General features: G+C 43.6%; 1 protein-coding gene across 1 annotated transcript in view; it reads right to left on the minus strand.

Moving 5' to 3' along the window:
- Positions 1 to 26,320, minus strand: part of CFAP47 (cilia and flagella associated protein 47) — a 926,770-nt gene that overhangs the window by 595,908 nt on the left and 304,542 nt on the right. Inside the window, exons 30-32 of the mRNA XM_073550693.1 lie at positions 10,745 to 10,964; positions 6,073 to 6,285; positions 1,568 to 1,649 (exon numbers count right to left, since the gene is read on the minus strand). Of these exons, the coding sequence (XP_073406794.1) occupies positions 1,568 to 1,649; positions 6,073 to 6,285; positions 10,745 to 10,964 (515 nt within the window). The remainder of the gene's footprint in view (positions 1 to 1,567; positions 1,650 to 6,072; positions 6,286 to 10,744; positions 10,965 to 26,320) is intronic.

Consider the following 26,320-nt stretch of genomic DNA (forward strand, 5'->3'; position numbering starts at 1 on the left):
AAAAATTCATACACTGAGTGCAATTTTTAAGCATTTCGCACAAAAATAGCGATGAATACTATAATACAAAAAAAGAAAAGTGACTTTTAAAATAAAAACGCAAATAGTGAATATTTTTGTGGAAAATAATGTGCACACCCCCTTATGTGATTTTCCCTTTGGAGGACATTATTGGATTTGCCATAGTGTGATGAGTGGACATGTGAGCACTAGAACTTTTCTGTGTAATCACAGTACATTATTACTAATAGAAATATGGCCATTTCAATGACTTTAACAGACTTTGATAGAAAATAACTGAACAAGTCCTCCACTTTAATGGGAATACTGATCTAGAAACATTGGTTATGGAATATCAATAACAAATAATATTAACTTCAATTTATATAGCACCAACTTATTCTGCAACAATTGATAGGCTAAATATACAAACCCTAGTAACATTTTTTTTGAGATTTAGTAGTCAGACTCCAATGAGCAGATATTTATGGCATATCAATGACTGTAGGTAGTCATACGGATTAGAATATGGATTAGGATTAGTGGGACTTTGGCTTATGGGAACCCCTAGGATATGTTAAGAGAAATGTACTGTTGAATGGTTATGCAAATGAGCAGTAAGTGCAGTGGATGGGGTCTGCACTCACAGCTCTGCTTCCTCTTTTCCCTATCCTCTCCACCTGCTGCCGGTCTCCTGTCAGTAACTGACAGGTTACTTTTATTTCAGTGACCTGCCTCCCTCACCACTGACCATCTTGTTCACTAGGTAGTATAACCGATGTGGGAGTGAGCAACAAGGTGTAGAAGATTCTTGACTCGCTTCCACGCCACTCGTTTCAGTGAAAAAAATGACTGGTTGGTGTCTGGAGGAATCTGCAAGCTATGCAGATCGCACCGGACAATGTCTGACTTCCTCATCAGGAGATTTCCGCTTATGCACTGTCACGGGGAATGATTGCGAGCGGGTAGTCTGAAAAGTTATCTGTCAGCCATTGACAGTACACAAGTGGTAGGCACGGAGAATAGCAAAAGAAGGCAGCAGAGCTGTAAGTGCAAACCCCGCCCACTGCACTTGCAGCTCATTTGGATAACTATTCAACAGTACATTTCTTAGAATCATAATAACAGATTTCTAAAGTAAAGCTATGGATATAATCAGCATTACAATGCCCATGCACGGGTGGCATTAGTATGGGGTAGAAAAAAATGACAACAGGTTTACATTAAAGAGAGCACTGATGATCATAAAGAGCTCTTAGACTACTTAGAAGTCTTCCCTATGTCATAGTGTGACAAATACAAAGTCAACCTATCAAGCATAGTAACAAGATGAGAGAAAACGGTCTGTAAAAAGCTTATAAAGCAAACAGAAAAAATTGTATTGATATTTTTTTACACAATCTCTAGAACAGGAATGGATCTGCTGCACCTGGCCGCGACCACAACTCTTTCTGTACACAGTTTACATCTGGCCACCATCGGAGCTGATAACCGCTGATTGGTGGGGGTGCCGCCTGTCAGACAGCCTCACTAAGGTCACGATCACACTAAGAAAAATAAAACTTACCTGTACTTGCATCCAGCATTCATAATCAAGAGGCTCAAACAGATATTCAGGTTTTATGTGAGAAACAGACGCTCCCTGGTTTCTGTATAGAATACATAGAAATATCAATTTGTAAGATATGTGTATAGATAATACTGCAGTAAGCTAACATAATATGATAAAGAGATGTGGGAGAGCTGAATTTTCCAATGTAATAGGGTACAATGTGTTATCTGTGGTTTCAATAGCCCTACGGGAAGCCTACTCAATTACCTTAACACATGGAGGTACCACGCTACACAAAAGAAAAGGTAACTTAATACATTCAGCTCTGTTGCATCTTCTGCACATACAATGCAAACTACATTGCAGGATTTAAAAAAACAGTAATATCATTTAATCAAACTATTTCAGTTCGTAATCATTCTGAATGATCTGAAATCATATTTGTCACATTTTAATGACTTTTCTTCTGCTGACAAAGGCATTTAAGTTGCCAATTATGACATATAACTAATACACAGCATAAGCTATTCCTAACCTAATGGGAATACAAATTCCATAAAAACGAACTATAGAACATTAAACTAAGAAGTATTCGTTCACTCATCTTCAGTTTTCAGATTTTGGAGAAGTAAACTATGAGGTAGCACAGAGTCTTTCCAAGTGAAAAATGACTGTTCTTCTCCCCCCAAATCACTCCTAGGTAATTTATCATACATTAAAGGTTCGTTAGTTGCTTATTGCTTGCACCGTCTGCTTAAGTGATGTCAATTAGCTTTTATAATTGATCCAGCCAAGATTTTCATTGAGCAGCAGGCTAAGTTGTCCACTTTAATTAATTTTTCAAAATTCTAATGATTGCTGTCAACACAAACACGTCAGTAGCACTTATTTTCCAAGTCAAAGAAATCTCTTTTCTCTTTCTAAGAACAAACGGGAAACAGACAGACAGAAGTAAAGTCCAAGCATGATTTACCAGCTACTTTTTCCTATCTATCATGATATATAGGATTATTTTCTACCATAGTGTTGCTATATGTATATTTATACATTGATTCATTTTGTAAGGCTGATCATTTCTAGTCTGATTTTAAAACCAATCCAGGGAACTAAAGAATATCTGAAGATCAGACACACTCAACTTTCCCCTTTCTTGTTGAAAATTCTAGAATACTCTTTTTATGATAACAGGATTTAGGGACAAGTTTCTTAAGCTCTGTGCACACCACATCTGCGACCTATATAAAGTCAAACATATCCACAGGCCTCATTCACCCAATAGATCCAAAAGAGTGCACTCTTAACCTCTATTGGGTAGTAGGAATTATTTTCACTTTTTTCAAATTGTACAGAAAAGTACAGTAGTCTGTGCCAAAAAAGGTTTTCCACAAGTATATCTTTTTAAAAGGCACCTGTCATTAGGATCAACCCATCTAAGACATCTATATGGGCATGCAGGTCATAGAAATTGAATAAAATAATACCTTAATATCTATGATCAGATGTCTTAACCCAAATCCATGTTTTTTCTTAATATGCAAATGAGCTGTTAAGATATATTGACAGGACATAGATCTCCCTGAGAATCTGCCCTCAAAGCTTATTTTAAATAAGAGGGGGCTTTACCAATGTGAGACTTGTACATCAGGATAACAGACTGTCAGTTATTATATGGAAGTAAATTCTCAGGGAGATCTATGTTCGGCCCATAGATCTTAAAAGTTCATTTACATATTGAGAAAAATGTAGATTTTTCTGGAATTTGACATCAGTTCACAGATATAAAGGTATTAAACGTCCTATGACCTACATGCTCATATAGATGGATTAGGAGGGATGATCCTACTGACAGATTCCCTTTAAAATGACCAACAGACAATGGCCCCGATTCATGATTGGTGAGGGGACATGTTGGAGACAAATGCTCCTGAATCATTAAGATGACCGTAAGATGCGGCCACTGCCTTTCAGGTCTTATGTACGGCATTCTATAATGCCCCCAATCTTACCTGAAAGATAAGAAAAATAAGTTTTATTATACTCACCTGCAGGGCGGTCCGGTCTGATGGGTGTTGCAGGTCCGGGTCTGGCGCCTACCATCTTCTTGCAATGCCGCCCTCTTGCTTGTTTCATGGCTCCCCGGCATCGTGCTCCTGCGCAGGCATACTTCTCTGCCCTGTTGAGGGCAGAGCAAAGTACTGCAGTGTGCAGGTGCCGGAAAGGTCAGAGAGGCCCAGCGCCTGAGGAATTTGCTCTGCCCTCAACAGGGCAGATAAGTACACCTGCGCAGGAGCGCGATGCCGGGGAGCCTGTGGAGAAAGCAGGAGGGCGGCATTGCAAGAAGATGGAAGGCGCCGGACCCGCACCAGCGACACCCATTAGACCTGGACCGCCCCAGAGGTGAGTATAATAAAACTTATTTTTCTTATCTTTCAGGTCAGATAAGGGGCTTATCTACAACATTATAGATTGCTGTAGATAAGCCCTGAAAGGCAGTGGCTGCATCTTATATCGGACAAAACTGCTGACAGGTTCCCTTTAATGTATAGATGATAATGGTATGAGAATGCCATAAGCTGCAAAATTTTATCACCCAAATTTTGCAACTTTTCAAAGCTTGTTAGGCCAGAATTCTAGCATAAAAGCTTTAATGAATTGGGCTCAATGTATGCTATTTTATGAATTTCCGGGGGCAGAGTCTTTGATCATTGCTATACGTTGAGAAATCTTCTTGACGTATACCTCTAACGAAAAACTAACAACAGTGTGTGCAGATCCTTAAAAAAGTGTTTCAGAAAAGTAGAAAGTCCATATGTTAGGCTGCTTTCCAGCCCCTTTGACATCTGTGATTTAGATATACATCGGGAATGTTCTCAAGATATATGCCAAACATATTATGATACGATACGATACACTTTATTGATCCCGAGGGAAATTATGGTATCACAGCAGCATTACAATAACATTACAAACAAAACATTACGAACAGCATTAATACATTACATTACAAACAGCATTACATAGAGTAATTACTAGACACAGATCCTGCGCATGACTAACCACAATACGTAACAAACAAAGGTACACAAGTCTCTGATCCTTTACATTAGTGCGCCGGCCCTAGGTCATAGCCATCTTTCACCCTTAGTGAATTGTTATACATCCCCATAGCAGTAGGCACAAACGATTTCCTGAATTTCTCCTTCTTGCACCTTAGTAGGACTAGACGGCTGCTGAATGTGCTCTTCTGATTCAAGAACAGCTCGTATAGTGGGTGTGTATTATTGTTCATTATAGCCCTGCACTTCTTTTGAATCCTATCTTCCACTACCTCCTCAAAAGACTCAAGATGGAGGCTAACAGCCGCGCCTATATTAATAGGGAATATATTCCCAAAGGGTGTCCTTTTGATGTACATTTAGGCTTTATGTGTTGAAATACATTTTTTTCATACTGAAAACTTAGTAGTTTACTCTTTATTAAACTCAGGGAATCTTGCAATGAAATGTACACCACATAACTGGAGTGTGGCCAGACTTAATGGGTAGGGCTACATGCCAGCATAGGTTGGCATGTAACCCTAAAATCATAACATTGTCGGTGATGATCATTAGGTAAACACTGAGCTCATGTCATGACCCCACCACCATGATAGCCTAAATCTGTGACCATAAATTGTCGAGATCCAAAAGAATAAAACACACTCTTATGAGGCAGTTGGTGATTGTCCTACAGTAAGCAAAAAAATTATCAGAAACTAAGGAAATCCACTAATCTCCTAAAAAGACACTGAAAGAATAGATATAACTAAATGATAGGCACTTTGCCTCTTTGTGATTCATTTCCAGAGCTGGGAAGGAACCTGAAGAAATTATCCAACATGAAGAAGAATTTTCTTGGATCATTGGATGTATTGGACTATGGTTTATAGCAGTGACCAGAGCACCACTGTCATAGTTTCAGACCTACAGCAGTTATATTGTTACTACTAGACAGTCCACAGTATTAAACTCTGGCACACTTAAACATAGTAGCCGCAATAAAATTTAAAGGTGGTGTTCAGTGAAAACAAGTAGTTGGGGTCCGAACACTGATACCCACACCGTTTAGCAGAATGGTGAACTTTTACCTTTGATGTGGTTCTTGCATCCTCATTTCAAAATGGAGCAGCAGGTAGGATGCCTGGACACTGCTACATTCTCTGTGGGGCTGCTCGAAAAAGCCGAGCCCAGCGCTAGGGAATGAATGTAATGGCCGTCAAACATGCAAACAGTTGTTGGACCGCCACCAATTAATCACCTATCCTGTTGAGAGGTGATAACTTGTTTTCACTGGAGAGCCCATTTAAATTATAAAGCCATCATTAGCATTGCAATACTGTATGTTTCCTTAAAATCCTCATGGATTACATTTTTACTTCAGTGCATCCATCTTACAGTTCATGGTTATTATTAGCGTTCCTTTTCTATTTCTATCATGTTTTTAAATCATTTATTTAGATCTCTCAAAATGTCAAGGCTTACTTGAGGAAAGTGAGGAGTGTCGCATGCTGCCAGTGAAGCTGTAGGACTCTTTCTGTGGGATCAGAGGGCAATGACTGGCTTGCAGTAATTCCAGGCAGCATCTGTCCGCTCAGGTAGAACAGCATGTCATAAATGGTTTTTGTCTGCTTGCCAAGATTTATTGTTTTCGTTGCTTTTCCTTCAGACTTTGACAACTTGACTTTGCATACACCGCTGAAAGCATTAGAAATACAAAAAAATTGAAAATACACTTCTCATTTTGGAAAAATTATTAATACTGTAGAGAATAACAGAAAAAAGTTATCTTGTTAATGCAAAAGCCTTAAATCATTAATAGAAATTAATACAAAGGGACCAATTTATGAAGACTTGTTCATGTTGGTCTTAATGAAGGGGTATGGTGGGGAAAGATGAGTCAAATTAATTATTTATTCATTTTCTTGCACCTCGCCAGAAATGCTATTCATGTCAATATAAAAGTGGAAAAACTTTTGATGAATTTGGTGGGTTCGTGTACCCTCCCCACCGGTCCTACCAATGCACCAGCCACTTTGGCGGAGCTGGCCAGGACTGGCATAAAAACTCCAAAAGTCACAACATTTTTGAATAACTTAGCATTGTGCAAACATATTAGCAAATTTTCAAAGTGTTTTACTCCAGAAAACCTGTGTAAACACGATCATGAATCAGTTCCAAAAAGGCTAAATTCAATAGCACACAAATCCGTATAACCGTCTTTGTAGTATAGAAGCAAACAATCTATTTTACCATTGTATAAGTGGTAACTTTCTTGCACAATCTTTTGCTGGTCACGTCTATTAAGCCAAATATACATCAAATCAAACCAGATAGCTTTCTCACACAATGGGTATGTATATCAAGGAAAATGCCTCAAATATCTACAGTAAATTGTATCACAAAAATTGCAGCATACAATGTGTGCTAAATGTATTATGTGGAAGAGACAAGGCCAAAGGGATTCATAGAATCGGGTAAATGTATGCAGACCACGCTCAGTTTGGTATACATATACTGTATGTCCCAGTCATGGGGAAGATGTAAAAATATACCTAAGGTTCTGTTTACATTTAGTTTCTTGCTTATTTTAAGAGCATTTACTACAAATATTCCCCCTTCATATATCTCAAATGGGAGTATTTGGTGAATGCATTCAGTAGCATTCTTTAAGGCTGTGTTCACACACAGCGTTTTTTAGCGGTATTTTTAGTGGTTTTGCCAATAAAACCGCTATAAAACCGCTAAAAATAAGCTTCCCATTAATTTCTATGCATTTTGCATCGCGCCAAAAAAACGCAGCATGCTCATTAATTTCGTGGATTTTTCCGCGTTTCTGGCTAGTTCAATGCATTTTGAAAACGCGCCGGAAAAAAAGCATCAAAACCGTGCAAAAACTCACAAAAACCGCGTTGAAAACGCGCGGAAAACGCGAAGACAAAAAAGGCGCGGTTTCTGGGAAGGGAGTCAGGTTTTTGAGCAGAACTTTTCTGCTACGTGTGCACTTAGCCTAAAGGGTCTTCCTCATGATGCGTTCTCAGGAGCCCACCACTCCTCTGCCTTCTGGCATCCTGAGGGGAAGTGATTGCCGGATTGAAAATTCAAGATGACAGCATTGTTGTGCTTACGCTCTAGGATCCCGGCCAGCTTCAAGTGGTAAAGAAAGGTGCCAGTAAGAGAAATGCTCCATGCCTAGAAAATGGCCACCTCTGATAGACTGCAGATATGGCTGGTAACTAGTGATAAGCGAACATGCTCGGATAACGTGCGTGTTATCTGAGCATGCTCGGGTGTTATCCGAGCATCTGGCAGTGCTCATATATTATGTTCCAGTCCTTGTGGCTGCATGATTTGCAGTTGTCAGACAGACTCAACACATGAGGGGATTACCTATTTGTTAGGGAATCCACACAGGTGTTCAGGCTGTCTAACAGCCACAAATTATGCAGCCGCAGGGACTTGAACATAATATACGAGCACTGCCAGATGCACGTTATCCAAGCATGTTCACTTATCACTAGTGGTAACCAAGGTAATTAGCAGTAAACTATAGGAGTAAAAATTATTCTGTTTAGAACAGAGAGATGTTTAGTAAGAAATAAATTGTAAAGTTGCTTGTTTTTACAAGCACTTTGCTATTTTACCAATTTAAGAAGCTGAGACAACCATTGACCTCCATTGTAAAAAATATATTTATAGCACACTGGCCTTTTTGCATAAAGCTGGACAGCATAGAAGGTATGTTCTGTGGTGTAGTGACCACTGTGTCTGCTAGGGGGCGCTGTGTGGATGTCCTAGGAGAGAGGATGAATGGCAGAGTCATGAATGACCATTATGGATGGAGACTGATGTGTGTGTTGATCAGCAGTGATACTGCTGATGTGTTGTTTCAATATGTCAGGGAGAAGTCTCCAGGTAGCTGGGGAGACGGGCGGCCCAGTTACCTACAAACCCACCCAGGGGGTGTGTTTAAGAACGCTATTCCGAAGTGTGTGTGTGAAAGGTTCAAGCACCTGTGATGAGGTCATAGCCATGTGATCCTGTGGGCGTGGCTACGGACCATATAAGGTGGCCAGGGTAGGTCACATGTGGTGAATGCAGGGACCCGATTGGTCCGTTTGGAAGGTCTCGCTGGGAGATGTGTCTGCCTCCCTGAAGTGCCTGTGTGTAATGGCTGCACGTGTCTGAGAGTTCCCAGAGGAGGGAGTGGATGTCTGCAGAATGGAGAAGCAGCCATGATGTAAAACCCTGACGGGGTGAGAACTGTGAGGCTAGAAAGCCTGCGAAATGGACATTGCATAACCTGTGTGAGTACAGGATAATCAGAGTGGAGCTCTGTCATGGACGCTATGCCGTTTGATATGAAGTTTATGTTGCTGGTCATGGATTATGATGCTGAATAAACCGCTTGGACCGCGATTGTTTTATGGAAAACCTGTGCTGGATGTGATTTGTTAGCTGTCAAGCAAGTGATCCCCTATGTGAATGACAGCGCTACCTCACAGTTAATACTGCATAAAAATGTACACTTTTCTGGCATACGTTGGGTGCATAACACCCATGGTATGTTTTTGGGGTGTGCAGGAGCTTTCTTAGTAGATAGACTGAATAGGAAGTAAAATCAAAGCAAGACCAGAACCCCGACATGTCTGCCTGGTCGCACTACAGATACAATGTACATATCCTTACAGTTCATATAATTTGTGACATTTTCATTTAGCCCTAAATGTATAGTGCTACCAAAGTAGATACAAAATGTAGCTATTTCAGGCATTAGTAAGCTGTATGTGTTGTATACAGGGGCAGACATAACAATGGTACAACCTGTGCAGTTGCTCAGGGGCCAAAACGATATGGGAGTCCACTTCCATCAGTAAAGTAGGTGAAATTGGGTATTATAATGAGCGATTGGACTACAAAGGGCCCATATATTGCTCTTGTACCAGGGCTCTCTTCTGTCTGTTTCCACTCCTAGCTGTATGTCTGGCTATGTAAAGTAAACTGTGCAATTTACATAGTGACAGAAAGTGAAATCCAGAAAATAGATATTACATTCTCAAATAGAGAATTGTCCATTAGGACAATAGGACAGTCAGATAAAATCCCTGGCTCTAATGATCTGCATCCTCCCTCACATATCATTCTCAATGTCATAAGACATAGGTGTATAATGCAATAAAAAGAGAAGAGCCAGCACTGCCAGTGGTCAGAACGCATAACATGAGGTGCATATGCACATATCTTACTGCATTCAAAATGAGACATTTAGCAAAATATTGATCAATATATTGAGCCACCCCGCCACGCCAAGGCAATCTCATATGGGGGGTCCTACTCTACATTTTTATTTATTCACTGTGCCATTGCGGCCTCCTAAATGTTTTAAAAGCAAGACCATATCAAATGCAATCCATACCTGAAGCATATCTGCATCACTCCCGTGCAGCCAGATGGAGCAGGTGCAGATGAAGGCCAACCAGGTCTGAACACAGACATCTCAGGTTTGACCTCCACACACTGCCCAACCAGCAAACACAGATGAAGGGCAATGCAGGCTCAGACATGGATGCAAAAATAAATAAAGCCTGGGGCAGGGCGGGGCTGCCGTGAGTGTGCACAGCAGCCTAGATCAATCACAATAAACACAGAAAAGATGGCGAACATGACCCAGCGTGCACGGCAACAGTGGTGGTCAGCCACAAAACCAATTTGCAATAAAAAGAGAAGAGCCAGCACTGCCAGTGGTCAGAACGCATAACATGAGGTGCATATGCACATATCTTACTGCATTCAAAATGAGACATTTAGCAAAATATTGATCAATATATTGAGCGATTGGACTACAAAGGGCCCATATATTGCTCTTGTACCAGGGCTCTCTTCTGTCTGTTTCCACTCCTAGCTGTATGTCTGGCTATGTAAAGTAAACTGTGCAATTTACATAGTGACAGAAAGTGAAATCCAGAAAATAGATATTACATTCTCAAATAGAGAATTGTCCATTAGGACAATAGGACAGTCAGATAAAATCCCTGGCTCTAATGATCTGCATCCTCCCTCACATATCATTCTCAATGTCATAAGACATAGGTGTATAATGCATATGATGGATACGGGCGCAGAAGAGGTTCTAGATATTTCTCCAGTTTTACCCTACCTCCATAGAGATTGTGGAATAGTAATAGGATTGCAGCCACTAGCCCATCCAAACAGGCTAAACCAGGTCTGAACTGTGGTTAGAACCTTCTGAAAGAACATCCATTCTTCAGAGTCTTCTTCAGGGAAAAACAACAGCTCTAACTTGTCCTTTGTTATTTCGTATTGATTCTCCTCATCTGGCATTTGAGTTTTTTCATTAGCCGGCACGTTGTCATCTTCTGATATATAATGGAATATATATGTTACATTACTACATTATAGGCTTAACCACAAAACATTTTAGCATCCAAATATTGAAACTCATCTTTGTTTCCAAACTGCTGCATTGTACTCCACAAAGTTTAGGAAAGAATAAATGTTCTGCTCTCGGAGATAATGTTATTAACGGCATTAATCTAAGTGAGAAGCAGTTTCCCTCTATTATGTGCGGCTTTCACAGTTGACTAAGGCAATGGATGAAAACAAAAACAAGAAAGTTTATTTTACAGTTTGATTTTCATTAAGCACTTGGTGATTGAATGTTTTTCGCTTTGCACAAATTAACAAATAAATTAGATGGTGGTTGTTTTTGTTCCTTCATAGCAATGTTGTAAATATGCAGAACATGAATTGTAGATAAATCCTGTGCAGGAAGAAAACTTTCTTGAGTTCCATGACATCTACTGGTAACACAGAGCCATAGTGTCCAATAATCTGTACCATCATACTGTATTGCCTTCAATATACGGAGCACATTGCCATTAGTGTATACAGTAGGAACACGCTGAAATTGGCTCAAGACCCACATCTGGCTGGTCCACCTGACGGTACAGTATACATACATTCTAGGTATTTCCTATCTTTAGATACAAATTCCTACAAAATGGGTATTCCCATCTTGCAAAGTTAGAGGTTGTCCAGACATCGAATACTGATTACCTATCCTCAGAATGGGTTTTCAATGTCAGACCAGTGGATGGTCTGAAACCTGACAACCCCGTCAATAAGCTGAAGAGCTCAGAGTATAGAAGTTGATGTCCAGCTTATGGTAGCAGCCCCTACACATTAAACAGAGCTATGCTGTCCAATATTTACAATATTATGCATAAATTTTAGGCAGATGTGAGGAAAATGCTGTTAAATAAGAATGTTTAAAAAAATAAAAGTGTTAATAGTTTATTTTTTATCAATTAACAAGATTCAAAGTGAATGAAAAAAAGAGAACTCTAAATCAAATCCTTCTGCCTCATCTTCACGTAATCCCAAACAGACTCACTGATGTTGCGATCAAGTCTTTGTGAAGGACATATCTTCACTTTCAGGACTCCTTGGTCTTCTTGCTACAGAATGAATTTGGAGCCAATTTGACATGTCCCTGATGCTATTGCATGATGAATAGTTATCTGCCTGTATTTCTCAGCCTTAAAGGCATCATGACATGGGCAAAGATGAGGACCATAGATGCATTGGTCAGTCAAGGAAACTTAGTGCAGCAGATGAAATACACATCATGGCAGTAGGTTCTATAGACTGATGAGTCAAAAGTCAAAATATGAAACATTTGGCTGTAACAGGAGGCAGTTTGTTTGAGAAATGGCTGGAGAGCAGTATAATAATGAGCATCTGCAGCAATGTGTAAAGCATGGTGAATGTTTCTTCTACGATTGGGGCTGAAATTCAGCAAAATGAGTTGGGTTTTGATCAGTACAAATTAATACAGGCAAATCCATCATCCAGTACCATGAGGAAGGTGTATAATTGTCTGAAAATGTATTGTGCAGCAGGACAATGACAATAAAGATACATACAATGTCATTAAGAACTATCTTCTGTGTAAAGAAGAACAAGGAGACCTGGAAGTGATGATATGGCCCCCATATAGCCCTGTTCCCAGCATCATTGAGTCTGTCTGGGATTACACAAAGAGACAGAAGGATTTGAACAAGCCTACATCCACAGAAGATACGTGGTTAGTTCTCCAAGATTTTTGCAACAAAATTGATTTAGCTGAAATTTTGCTTGTGATCATTCAATTGGTATTCATTTTGTTAATTGATCAAAATAAACTATTAACACTTCCATTTTTCAAAGCATTCTAACTTTGCAGCATTTTTTCCACACCTGTCTAAAACATTTGCAAAGACTGAACATCCAGCCGGCCCTAGAATAAATAATAGCTGATCTGTGGGGTTCACGAGTGTTGGGCCGCTTTTGATCTTATAGTGATGACCTATCTTTAGGATAGTTCAACAATATTAGTTTGCCCTTTAAGGCATATTTTTGTCATTGCATAATCAGTTGGGTGCGACCTCTGTAACTCACACCAATCCTGGGAATAATGAGGACACAGTGTTGGTATAGCACAGCAACACCCCAGCTGCTCAAGTGAATTGGGCCAGTTAAACTAGTATTGCTTCCTATGGACTTTCTGCATAATTGGAGTCTAATAGGTATAGGCATCAATCTTAAAGGCAAAGTAAAGAATAGACATCTGCAGACATTTGAAGAAACATCAGTAGATTGACAATGGACTTTATAACGCAGCCTGTCCTTAAATCAACTGCACAGAGCAGTCTAAATGACTAGCAGTTTTTTTAAATAGCCTGCAAAACTTTAAAAAGCAACTCAACCAACAATTACCTGAAGCTAAGTCATATTCTGTCAAGTTTCTATTCATCCAGATTTGTGACAACAATGGGCTTATTACAGCTCCCATATTAGTTGACAATCAGCTTTCTTAAACCCTGGAATAATTTGCCTAGGTACGCAATGATACATCACTTTCTGCTGTATTACTCCTTAACTAAGCAAAGCAACTTGTCAGGATTGTAGGAAAAAAAACCCCAACAAGAATAGTAAATTGACAAGAAAAATATGTCTGGACCATAGTCATAAAAAAGATAGGACTCCCATTATTATATTACTTACCAAATTATGAAGTCAAGACCTCAAGGTAAAAATAGAAATTTTATTTAGAAAATTATGCTCACAACGGCAACAATTGCAAACAGAATAACCATATAGTCTATCATATATACATAACAACAAGTAACAACAGTCTATCACATATCTATATACTGTATATAAAGCTGAGTGTATGTATGTGTTTGTGTGTGTATGTATGAAGCCATGCCAACTCCGCATAGTCACAGTCACTCCACACGCAAATCCCTGTCAACATGGCCCATGTTGTTAGCGCACACGTGCAGAGACACATTCACCTTGAAAGCCACCCTGCTGAACTCACCAGCGGCGACGTCTGCAATCTACAATCAGGGCCACCGCCTTCAGAGTATCAGTGCGTGGCAGGCACAGGTCACATCTAGCTCCGTCATGACTAGAATTGAGTTGCTCCTGTGAGGCATGACGTCAAGGGGAAGGGAGGAGCCTCATGGATTACATCGCTGCACTAATAACAGGAAGTTGGTGTGCACGTTTGAGGGGAAGAGAGGCGTGAGGGAAAAATGAGAGGAGTGAGGGGAAAATGTGAGGAGGGAGGGGAAAATGAGAGGAGTGAGGGGAAAATAGTGGTGAGGTGAAAATGAGCGGTGTCAGGTGAAAATTAAGAGGTGTGAGTGGAAAATGAGAGGATTGAGGGGTAAATAGTGGAGTGATCAGAAAATGACAGGTGTGAGGTAAAAATGACAGGTCTGAGGGGGAAGATGAGAGGATTGAGGGGGAAAATGAGAGGAGTGAGGGGAAAATGAGAGGAGTGAGGGGGAAAATGAGAGTTGTGAGGGGGAAAATGAGAGGCGTGATGGGAAAATGAGAGAAGACAGGTGCTGCTACAGTATGAGGCTGTGTAAAAGACCACATTCACAGGTTCAGTATTTGGTCAGTATTTTAGTATTTATAAGCCAAAACCATGAGTGGAAAAAAAATACAAAAGTGGTGACGTGTTTCTAATACACTTTTCCTCTGATGGTTTAACTTCAAGTTTTAGCTTACAAATGCTGAGGTAAAAATACTGATCAAATAACATGTGAACAAGGTCTAAAGGAGAAAAGTGTAGTGTTGCAGAAGTAGGCTGTGTATAAGATACGCTTTATTGCAATTAGTGCAATTTCTCTCTGGATCAACTGTTTCCAATTATATATATGGAAGAGAAGCTGCCAGAAGAGGAGACTATAAAGGAGAAAAGCAATGGTGTAGAAAAATGCTGTGTATAAAAAAGGAACGTGAGGTGCAGGAGGAGGCTGTGTAAAAAGAAGGAGCATGAGGTGCAGGAGGAATAAGGCCCCTTAACTGCCGCCGTTAAAAGTCGTATCGGCAGTCATTACGGGGTTACTATTGTGTTGAAAAAACTTTTGCTTCAACAAAATGGCATCGGTTGTGTTCCGTGTACCAGTGCAGGAACATTGTTATGTTCCGTGTACCAGTGCAGGAACATTGTTATGTTCAACAGCGACAACCTCTTTTTCATGTGCGCATTCCCACACTGGTCCTCAGAACACAGTGGGCTGCGCATGTGTAGATTGTGTTAGGGACGGCGGAACGCACTAAATAATAAATAATAGAAAGTGCGTTCGCCGCCCAGGGTCCAACGTGCAGAGGTGTTACACTGCTGCTATGTAATGGCAGACGCACAATATGGCAGTATTGCGCACGCAGGTTGACCGTCACCCGGAGTGCGCTGGGAGGACTCTGCTAATTCACAGAGACGCCAAGGCGTTAAACACAAATGCTGAGCCTGTTGAACTCACAGGTCTCAGCGGAATGCATGCACGGTATATGGTCACAGGACTCGGGCCCAAGGCACAGGGTCAGCGTCCTTCTAGACCTACCGTGCGTATGGCATCACAACCGCGGATGCCAATAAGTACTGCTGACTACAGGGCAAGACGACAATGCCAGGTAGCAGGCATACTGTCGGACGCTATTACCGTGGCCTGTAGCTTGCCACTGACTGGCGCTGACTCTCTCACTAGTTCCCTATCCACACACGTAATATCAACTAGAGCCTATACTAGCGCATGGCCAAACGGCCATGCAAACTTTTATAGCCGGGACCTTCCAGAAGCTTCCAGATCCCTGAGATGGATCAATCAGATCTGGAGAAGGACCTGTGCATGTGACTCCCAATCTCCAATGGAAGATCGTCTCATGAGCATGCTCAGTGGAGTGACGGAAGGACTTAGCCTCTGGAGCGTCTTGCTGCTGAGCAGAAAGCGTTGCTATTGCTGGCCCAGAGGTGGCAGCAGCAACCAGACCTACAGAGCTCGTCTGAGCAGAGCGTCGGGAACGACGGAACTGCTGAGCAGGCTCCTCTGCAGTCGATGGAGAATGGGAGACCGCTGAATGTGAGGCTCTGGATCCCTGCTGTGCAGTTGCAGGAACCCGACGCCTAACATTACCCCCCTCCTAGGGCCCCCTGCCCTCTGAGCCTCACTATGCTCAAATGCCACAATAAGGAGCTGGGCGTGGATGTTCTCTACTGGTTCCCAGGTCAGGCCTCTGGATCATGACCCTTCCATTCCACCAAATACATTTTTTTGCCACGCACCACCCTGCGTCCCACAATGGCGATGACCTCAAGCTCGTTCGAAGACAAGTCTGATGTCCTGGCAGATGACTCAGAAAATCGGGACATGTGAACAGGTTTGAGAAGGGACACGTGGAAGACGTCAGAGATGGCCAAGTGTGGTGGAAGAGCCAGACGGTAGACCACTGAGCTGATCCGCTCGAGGATTTTGAAGGGACCAATGTATCACGGCGCGAACTTGGTGGACTCGGCCCGCAGCCTGATATTTCGGGCAGAAAGCCACACCAAGTTGCCAGGGGCAAAAGTTGGAGCGGGGCGCCGATGTGTGTCGGCAGACGCCCTCATTCTCTCCTTAGAGGCTCGAATGGCATCCTGGGTGCGATCCCAAATGTCTCGAGCCTCCACTGTCCATTGGACGGGCCGACCACAAAATCCATGCCAACCATCTCCCAGGGTCTGTCTGCCACCAGTAGTGGATACAGTAACCCAGCCGGCCTCTGCCTAGAGATCAAGAGGCGCATGCCTGAATATATTCTTTCATGTCCCGAGCCATGTGCGGCCACCAATAGGACCTTGCCAGGAGTTCTGTGGTCCGCTTATTACCAAAGTGACCACCTACCCTGGATGCGTGTGCCCGCGCGAGAACCTCCGGCCGCAGGGGAGGAGGGACAAAGGAGGGACAAAGGTCTTGCCCGGCGGCACTGACTCGAGAGCAACTGGGGCCACGGTCCTCAGACTCTCAGTGGGGATGATTAGCCAAGGCTCAGCCTCCTCCTCCTCTGAGACCACCGAGCGAGAGAGAGCATCAGCACGGACGTTCTTCTCACCGGACAGATAGTGCAAGGTGAAGCGGAAGCGGGAGAAGAATAGCGACCAGCTAGCTTGATGAGAGTTCAAGCACTGGGCCATTTGTAAATAGACCAAGTTTTTATGGTCAGTGTACACCTGAAAGGGGAACTGGGCTCCCTCCAGGAGATGTCTCCACTCGAAAAAGGCCAATTTCATTGCCAGCAACTCCCTGTCCCCGATGGAATACTTTTTCTCAGCCAGTGAGAAGGTCTTAGAGAAGGACTGCTCCTGCACTGACAGATGAGGCATCCACCTCTAGGATAAAAGGTTTATCCACATCAGGACGGTGTAGAATAGGAGCGCCAGCAAAATGGGTTTTCAGAGACGAGAAGGCCATGGAGACCTGTTCTGACCAAACCATGGGATTAGCTCCTTTTTTGGTGAGGGCCACCAAAGGAGCTACCAGTGTGGAGAAGTGGGAATGAACTGACGGTAGTAATTAACGAACCCCAAAAAGTGCTGCACCGCTTTAAGAGAATGGGGCTCCTGCCAGTCCATTACCGCCTGCAGTTTGGCAGGATCCATAGCCAACCCCTGGGCCGAGATGATATAGCCCAGGAACGGCAAGGACTCCTGCTTAAATTGGCACTTCTCCAACTTGGCGAAGAGAGAATTCGCCCGCAAACGGTCGAAGACCTTGCAGATGTCTCTCCGGTGAGTGGCCAAATCTGGAGAAAAGATGAGGAAGTCATCCAGATAGACCACCACCGAGGCGGAGAGCATATCACGAAAGACATCGTTTACGAAGTCTTGGAAGACAGCAGGCGCATTACTGAGGCCGAAGGGCATGACCAGGTACTCATAGTGGCCATCCCTGGTATTAAAGGATGTCTTCCACTCGTCTCCTTCGCGTATGCGTATCAGGTTGTACGCTCCCCATAGATCCAACTTAGTGAAGATCCGGGCCCCTCGCAACCTGTCAAACAACTCAGAGATCAAAGGAAGAAGGTATTTGATTTTTACTGTAATGGCACTGAGACCTCTGTAGTCAATGCAGGGACGCACCTCTCCACTCTTTTTCTGCACGAAGAAGAACCCTGCACCAGCTGGTGACACCGACTTCCTGATAAACCCTCTTGCCAGGTTCTCCAGGATATATTGTGACATGGCCTCCATCTCCAGGAGAGATAGAGGATACATGCGGCCTCTAGGAGGCTCCGCGCCTGGCAAAATGTCTATCGGACAGTCGTAAGGGCAGTACGGCGGAAGCGTCTCTGCTCATTTTTTGGAGATGATGTCCGCGTACTGCTGGTAGTGTCTGGGAAGCGCGGAGAGATCCGTGGGCACTTCCGTGGAGGCTACTTGAACGCTGCCTCTCATGCACCTTTCCTCACAGTCGTTGCTCCAACCCAGTATACTCCCCGAAGACTATCTATATGAGGGGAATGACAACGAGCTACGAAACTCCAAGAAGCACCTGGTCAATGCCCTCTGCATAATGAGCATGGACAACGTCTCGTCGTGAGATGGTGGGATTGAGAGCCCAAGGGGTGCTGTCTGGTGGGTAATCAGGGATGGTGAGGCCAAATCGTTGACCACCCTGATGGTCACGGGGCAGGGCAGTAGCACCAGTGGGATTGCGTGCTTTTGGGCGAAGACCGAGGACATGAAGTTTCCTTCTGCCCAGGAGTCCACCATGACCTCTACCTCCCAGGTGGAAGCACCGCTATCTAACGTCCCTTGGAATACCGGTTTGGGGGAGAAAGGTTTCATATCAGATAGACCCCCACCTACTACCACTGTACGTGATTGTTTTTTCGACCGCTTCGGGCACCTGTTAGCTGGGTGACCAAACTGTCAACACTGGTAACAGCGTGCGGAGCTGCGCACCGAGCTCGACTTGGGACCGGTGCGAGACACCTCCATGGGTTCAAGAGGTTCAGAGAAGGTGGGAGCCAATCTAACCTTCTGTCTGGATTGAGCTCACTCCAGCCCACGCTCAGTATAACGGAGATCAATGCGGGTGGAGATAGCATTCAGCTCCTCCAGAGATATGGGAACCTCCCTGGTAGCTACTTTAGAGCATCTTTAACATGCTCCGCCAAGCCCCTCCAGAACATAAGGACGAGTGTCTTATCAGGCCACTCCAGCTCGGAAGCCAGTGTCCGGAAACGGACGGCATAATGGCTGACCGAGAGGGACCCCTGCGTTAAAGCTAATAGCTTGGGAGAGGTGTCGTGAGTGACCCATGGTCCCAAAAAGACCTGCTTTAGGTACATTAGAAACTGAGCAGCTCTCAGAACCACAAGGTCATCATGCTCCCACAGTGGCGTGGTCCATTCCAACGCCCTGCCTGACAGGAGGAAGACAATAAACCCCACCTTAGCCCGCTCCGTAGGGAATCGTGTGGCTAGTTTCTCAAGCTAGATAGAGCACTGGCTCACGAAACCCCTACAGGTGGCGCTGTCACCTGAAAACTTGTCGGGCAATGGGAGACGGGATAATGTCGGCGCAGGCGTGGATGTGGGCATACGAGAGACAGCCTCTGCGACTGCCTGAACAGCGGCCGCAGTAGCATTTGCAGCTGAGGTGGGACTCTCAAGAGCCGCCAACCTGCCCTCCAGCGGCCAAATGTACTGCAGTAGCTGCTGCTGCTTGTCCGCCATGACTAGCCAGACCCTGGTGCTTGTATAATGTTAGGGACAGCGGAACACACTAAATAATAAATAGAAAGTGCATTCGCCGCCCGGGGTTCACCGTGCAGAGGTGTTACACTGCTGCTATGTAATGGCAGACACACAATATGGCGGTATTGCGCACGCGGGTTGAACATCACCCGGAGTGCGCTGGGCGGACTCTGTTAATTCACAGAGACGCCAAGCGTTAAACACAAATGCTGAGCCTGTTGAACTCACAGGTCTCAGCAGAATACACGCACGGTATATGGTCACAGGACTCGGGCCCAAGGCACAGGGTCAGCGTCCTTCTATACCTACCGTGCGTACGGCATCACAACCGCGGGCGCCAATAAGTACTGCTGACTGCAGCGCAAGACGACAATGCCCAGTGTTGTGAGTTCATTTTCCCCTTCACCGTCGATGTCTGATGAACTCCCTCTTCTGGTGAAGGAAGGTAGTGAGGCTGATTACCAAACACCTGATCTGGTAGATGATGACTGGGTAACAGGAACTGCTGACTGGATATAAGGCAGCCGACGCCCTTCTGAGTCGCTGGTGATTTCTCTGCTGGATTCTTGGAGACCAGTCTGATTCCTGCTTCCCAAAGATAAGTTTTTGCTCTGCTATTGAACTTATTAGTTTTGTTTTGTTTGCCTTGTTTTTTGCAGTTCAGCCATCCCCGGTCGGGGGTGTGCTGAGTTCCATTTTTGTCTCTGATGAGTTTGTCTCTTTGCTCTGTCTTCAGAATTTACCTGAATGCTGATATAGTCATTTTGAAGTCCTAGCGACTTCAGGGCCTGTATTTCCTATCAGACGGTTGGGACATTTTTTGGTAGGGTTTTTTGCGGATTGCAGACAGCAGCTTTACTATCCTGTCCTTTTTAGTTAGCCTGGGCCCCATCATTTGCTCAACCTATCTTTCTATCTGTGTTAGTGTTTTCATCTTGCTTCACCGTCATTATATGTTGGGGGCTGCCTATTGCTTTGGGGTCTGCTCTGGGGCAGTTTAGATTTCCCCTTTCTTTAGGCCTATTTAGTTCTCCGGCTGTGATCGAGGGGTCTAGGGCATCGTAGGAACCCCCCACGGCTACTGTTAGTTGTTGTGGTTAGGATCAGGGGTCTGCAATCCGATAGCTAGCAACCTCTCTGGTTTTCTGGACTTAGCTTGTATTTTTGTTTTTTCCTCCTTCGGTGACTCATTCATAACAGCCCGGTAGCAGGCATACTGCCGGACGCTATTACCTTGGATGATGTGCACTGTGGCCTGTAGCTTGCCACTGACTGGTGCTGACTCTCTCACTAGTTCCTTATCCACACACGTAATATCAGAGGGAGGGGAATCTTAATGAGTCATTTGCAAGTCCATGCATCCGTTATCATTCACACAGGTAGCAACTAGAGTCTATACTAGCGCATGGCCGAGCGGCCATGCAAACCTTTTATAGCCGGGACGTTCCGGAAGCTTCCAGATCCCTGAGATGGACCAATCAGATCTGGAGAAGGACCTGTGCATGTGACTCCCAATCTCCAATGGGAGATCATCTCATGAGCATGCTCAGTGGAGAGCGGAAGGACTTAGCCTCTGGAGCGGCTTGCTGCTGAGCAGCCTGCGTTGCTATTGCTGGCCCAGAGGTGGCAGCAGCAACCAGACCTACAGAGCTGGTCTGATCAGAGCGTCGGGAACGATGGAACTGCTGAGCAGGCTCCTCTGCAGTCGATGGAGAATGGGAGACCACTGAATGTGAGGCTCTGGATCTCTGCTGTGCAGCTGCAGGAACCCGATGACTAACAGATTGTGAGAATTACTTGCAGATAGACTGAGCATGCTCCAGCACTGTTTTGTTGAAGCAAAATTTTTCTTTTTTGAAGACCACAATATTACATACGCAGCCCGAGCTGCCAGGTTCTTCAGTACATGATAAAAACAGTGAATGCGCAAATTTAGAAATACACCAATTAGACAAGTAATATATATATATTTATATATATATATATATATATATATATATATATATATATATATACATATATACGGATAGTAGAGGAAAAACACTGGCATAATAATGAAAAAAAAAGTAAAAAACTTCCTTCCCACCCCCTAATGGGGGTGGTCTTTCTTGTCCTTTCTCATTCTTGGGTCCTGTACCAGAGGCCTGGAGGTTTGAGGGTTCTGCGCAGGATTTTACTTGTTCCCAGCATTGCGCTTTTTTGGACAGAGTTCAGATGTTGCTCATGGGATCTGTTGTAGCCATTTTCTCAAGTTATGGGTCACTGCTCCAAGTGCTCCTATCACCATTCGAATCACTGTTGCCTTCACCTTTCACATCTTATCCAGTTATCCTTTGAGGCCCTGGTATTTCTCCAGCTTCTCATATTCCTTCTTTCTGATGTTGCTGTCACTTGGCACTGCCACATCTATTATCATTGCTGTCTTCTGATCTTTGTCTACTATCAGTGTCTAGTTGGTTAGTCAACACCTGTTGATCCATCTGGATTTTGAAGTCCCACAGGATTTTAGCCCTTTCATTCTCCAGTACTTTCTCTGGGGTCTCCCGCCAGGACTTAGCCCATATGCTGTGCAGATGTTCCTGTATACAGTTACGGCTACCTGGTTGTGACATTTGGTATACGCTCTTCCTGCTTGCATTTTGCATCCTGCCACTATGTGTTGAACTGTTTCTGAGGTTTCTTTGCATAGTCTGCACCTTGGGTCTTGTATTGTGTGGTATATTCCTGTTTCTATGGATCTGGTACTTAATGGTTGCTTTTGTGCCACTATGATTAGTGCCTCTGTGCTGTCTCGGAGTCCGGCATTCTGCAGCCATTGGTAGGATTTCTCCATGTCAGACACCTCCATTATCTGTCGATGGTACAACCCATGCAGCTGCTTGTCTTGCCATGGCACTTCATGTTCCTGTTCTTCCTTCCAGATCTGTTGATGTTGTTGCCTTAGGCTTTTTCTCAGCATGTCATCTTTTGGTGCCATTTTTCTGATGTATTCCTGGATACACCTTGTTTCATCCGTGATGGTGGCTTGGATGCTTATCAAGCCTCAACCACCCTCCTTTCTGTTAGTATACAATCTTTGGGTGTTAGACTTAAGGGGGTTTTACACATAGCGATATCGCTAGCGATATCGCTATAACGTCACCGATTTTGTGACATTATAGCGATATCGCTAGCGATATCGCTATGTGTGATACTTACCTCCGACCGGCTCCCCCGCTGTCCATCGCTGATCGCGCGAGAATGTCCGGCTCCATTTCTCGTCGGGCGCTTCCTGCTGGCGCCGACAAGCGACGCGTGGAGGCGAGCGGGCGGAAGTCAGGATCGCTGTGTGTGAAAGGTGACTATCGTGCGCTGCGTCACTTCTGCATCGCTGTGAGGTCTGCCTGTGTGACAGCTCACTAGCGATCATTTAGTGATGCACCAGCGATCCTGCCTGGGTCGGATCGCTGGTCGGATCGCTGGTGCATCGCTAAATGTAAAGGGGCCTTTAGGGTGGAGACCTCCATGCATTGTGAGGAGCTTTCTTGTCTTCACATCTGCAGCTTTCATCTCTTGTTTTGGCCAGCACACTATGCCAGCAGGGTATCTGATAACTGGCAGGGCACATGTATTGATTGCGCGGATTTTATTCTTCCCATTGAGCTGGCTCTTTACGACCTTACTCTCTGATGGTATTTGCATGTTGCTGCTTTCCTTGCCTCCTCATCATGTTTACCGTATCCCTGGGGGATTCCGAGGTACTTGTAGCATGTCTGTACATCTGCTATGTGCCCTGCTGGTAATTCCACTCCATCAGTCTTGACTACCTTGCCTCTCCTTGTTACCAACCGGCCACACTTCTCCAGTCCGAAGGACATCCCGATATCTTTGCTGTAGATCCTTGTCAGGTGGATCAGTGAATTGATGTCTCGTTAGTTTTTGGCATACAGCTTGATGTCATCCATGTAGAGGAGGTGGCTGATGGTGCTTCCACTCTTGAGCTTGTATCCATAGCCAGACTCTGTAATTATCTGACTGAGGGGGTTCAAGCCTGTGCAGAACGGCAATGGGGACAGTGCATCACTTTTGTATATGCCACATTTGATGTTCACTTGTGCTAGCTGTCTTGAGTTGACTTCCAGTGTTGTTCTTCATAGCCCCATTGAGTTTCTGAGGAAGGTTCTTAATTTCCTGTTGACATTGTGGAGAGCCAAGCATTCACAGATCTATGTGTGTGGCATTGAGTCATAGGCTTTCCTGTAGTCATTCCAGGTTGTGCTGAGTTCTGTCTGGACCTTGAGTCTGGAGCGACTGCTCTATCTACTAGGAGCTGGTGCTTAGAGCCTCTGGTGTTGGTCCCAATGCGTTTCTGAGCTGGATTCATGTACTGGTTTATATGAATCTGTAGCTTGGTGGCTATGATGCCTGACAGGAGTTTCCATGTTGTTGTAAGGCAGGTTATTGGGCGGTAGTTGGATGGAACTGTTCCTTTGTCAGGATCCTTCATGATCAGCACTGTTCTTCCTTGTCTTAGCCAAGCTGGGTGATGGCCTGCTCTGCTTCTAGCAGTTAATTCATCTGCTTTGCCATGCATTCATGTACCGCTGTTAATTTATTTAGCCAGACCAGTTGTGCTCAAAAGTTTACATACCCTGGCAGAATTTTTGCTTTCCTACTGTAAAGCACGGAGGTGGATTGCTGATGTTTTGGGTATCTGTGAGCTGCAAAGGCACAGGAAAGTTGGTCAAAGATGAAGGAAAGATGAATGCAGAATGTTATCAGCAGATACTGGAGGCAAATTTGCAATCATCAGCCCGGAAGCTGCGCATGGGACATACTTGGACGTTCCAACATGACAATGATCCAAAACACAGGACCAAAATGACCTGTCACTGGCTACAGCAAAGTGAAGGTTCTGGAGTGGCCATCTCAGGCTCCTGACCTCAATATCATTGAGCCACTCTGGGGAGATCTCAAGCGTGCAGTTCAGCTAGACAGCCCAGGAATTTACAGGAACTGGAAGCACTTTGCCAAGAAGAGTGGGCAACTTTACCATCTGAGAAAATAAAGAACCTCATCCACAACTACCACAAAAGACTTCAAGCTGTCATTGATGTTAGAGGGGGTAATATATGGTATTAAGAAATGGGGTATATAAACTTTTGATCAGGGTCATTTGGATATTTTGGGTTGTTATTATGATTTAAAAAGAGAAAACACAGTAGTTTAAAAATAAATGGCTTCACCCAACCATTAACCATGAGTGGAGAAAAAGTTTTGCTGTTATCCTTCATATTCTCTGAAAAAAGACCAAGAAAGCAAAAATTCTGCCGTGGTATGTAAAATTTTGAGCACAACTGTATATGTTACTTGTCTAGTTTGTGAATTTTTTATTCGAGCCTTCACTGTCAACCTTGGATACTTGTTGTTATTATGTAGCGTATGTATACAAGTATGTGGATTCTCTCTTAATAATCATTTAATCACTGAGGGTATGACAGAACACTAGAAATAAATATGAAATACATACACTCATAAGTATATGACTATGTGACAAGGGTGGAATATTGTTTTAATAATGCTAATTATAAAATCATTATCAGTCTGTTGGATGAGATATTTCCTCTAGGATCCAGGGAAGGCACTATAAAATCTTGACAACCACACTTAATCTTTAGGATTGCTCTGTGCAATATGCTTGAAAATAACAGAAGAACTGTAAAGCAAATTGGAAAATAACACTGCCTTCCCAAATGAGTAGTCAGTCCTCAAGTAAAATAAAATGCAGCGCAAAAAAAAAGGATCACAGGTATTAAAGTAAAGCTCTTTCCGATAATGCACGGCTGTGTATTTCACTATTGGCAATGAAATCCATTTCAGTACTTATGCCTTAAACATTTTATCTAGTATAATAGAGTTTTCTTTTCTCAGTGTACCCTCCAACCCACCCATATCCATATATTCCCATATTATACTAAAAAGTGCCTCAAAAGCCTAACACCAAGGACAGCATTGTAAGCAGCACTGTATTTTATTACTGGAACAGAGGATACCATCCAAGTCACAATGGTAAAGGAACAGTGAAAGCAGATCGGTAATGTAAGAGCAATTAACACAAGCTTCCTAATAGAAAACCCCACTAGGGGCTGTCGGGTGTCGGACCCCACTGATCTAAAAATTGATGACCTGCTATCATGAGTGAGAAAAGGTCATCAGTTTTAGATGCCTGGACAATTCCTTTGAATCAATAGTGGCTGCTTTCATTTTCTTAAAGGGAATCTGTCAGCGGGTTGTTGCTATTTAATCTGAGAGCAGTGTAATATAGGGTACAAGAACCTGATTACAGGGGTGTGTCACTTGTTAGGCTGTGGTTAGTAGTTTCAACACAATCAATGTTTTATCAGCAGGGGATTAACACTACAGGACTACATTTTATGTGCCAGGCAGTCATGCTAATTTCTGTAACCACTTCCCCACCATTGACTAGCAGCTTGCTGACAATTCACAGTATACACAGGAAGCTGTCAATCAGAGGTGAGGGCGGGGTTATACACATATACATCTAGATTTACACCAGACAAACAAGTTTTCTATCAAAACTACACCAAGCAGTCCAGTAAGTGATATAATGCTGGAATTAGGCTTTTTTGCTCTATAT

Source organism: Dendrobates tinctorius, unplaced genomic scaffold (assembly GCF_039654945.1).
Source record: "Dendrobates tinctorius isolate UK_male_01 unplaced genomic scaffold, ASM3965494v1 ptg000166l, whole genome shotgun sequence".
In the NCBI taxonomy this organism is placed as follows: domain Eukaryota; kingdom Metazoa; phylum Chordata; class Amphibia; order Anura; family Dendrobatidae; genus Dendrobates; species Dendrobates tinctorius.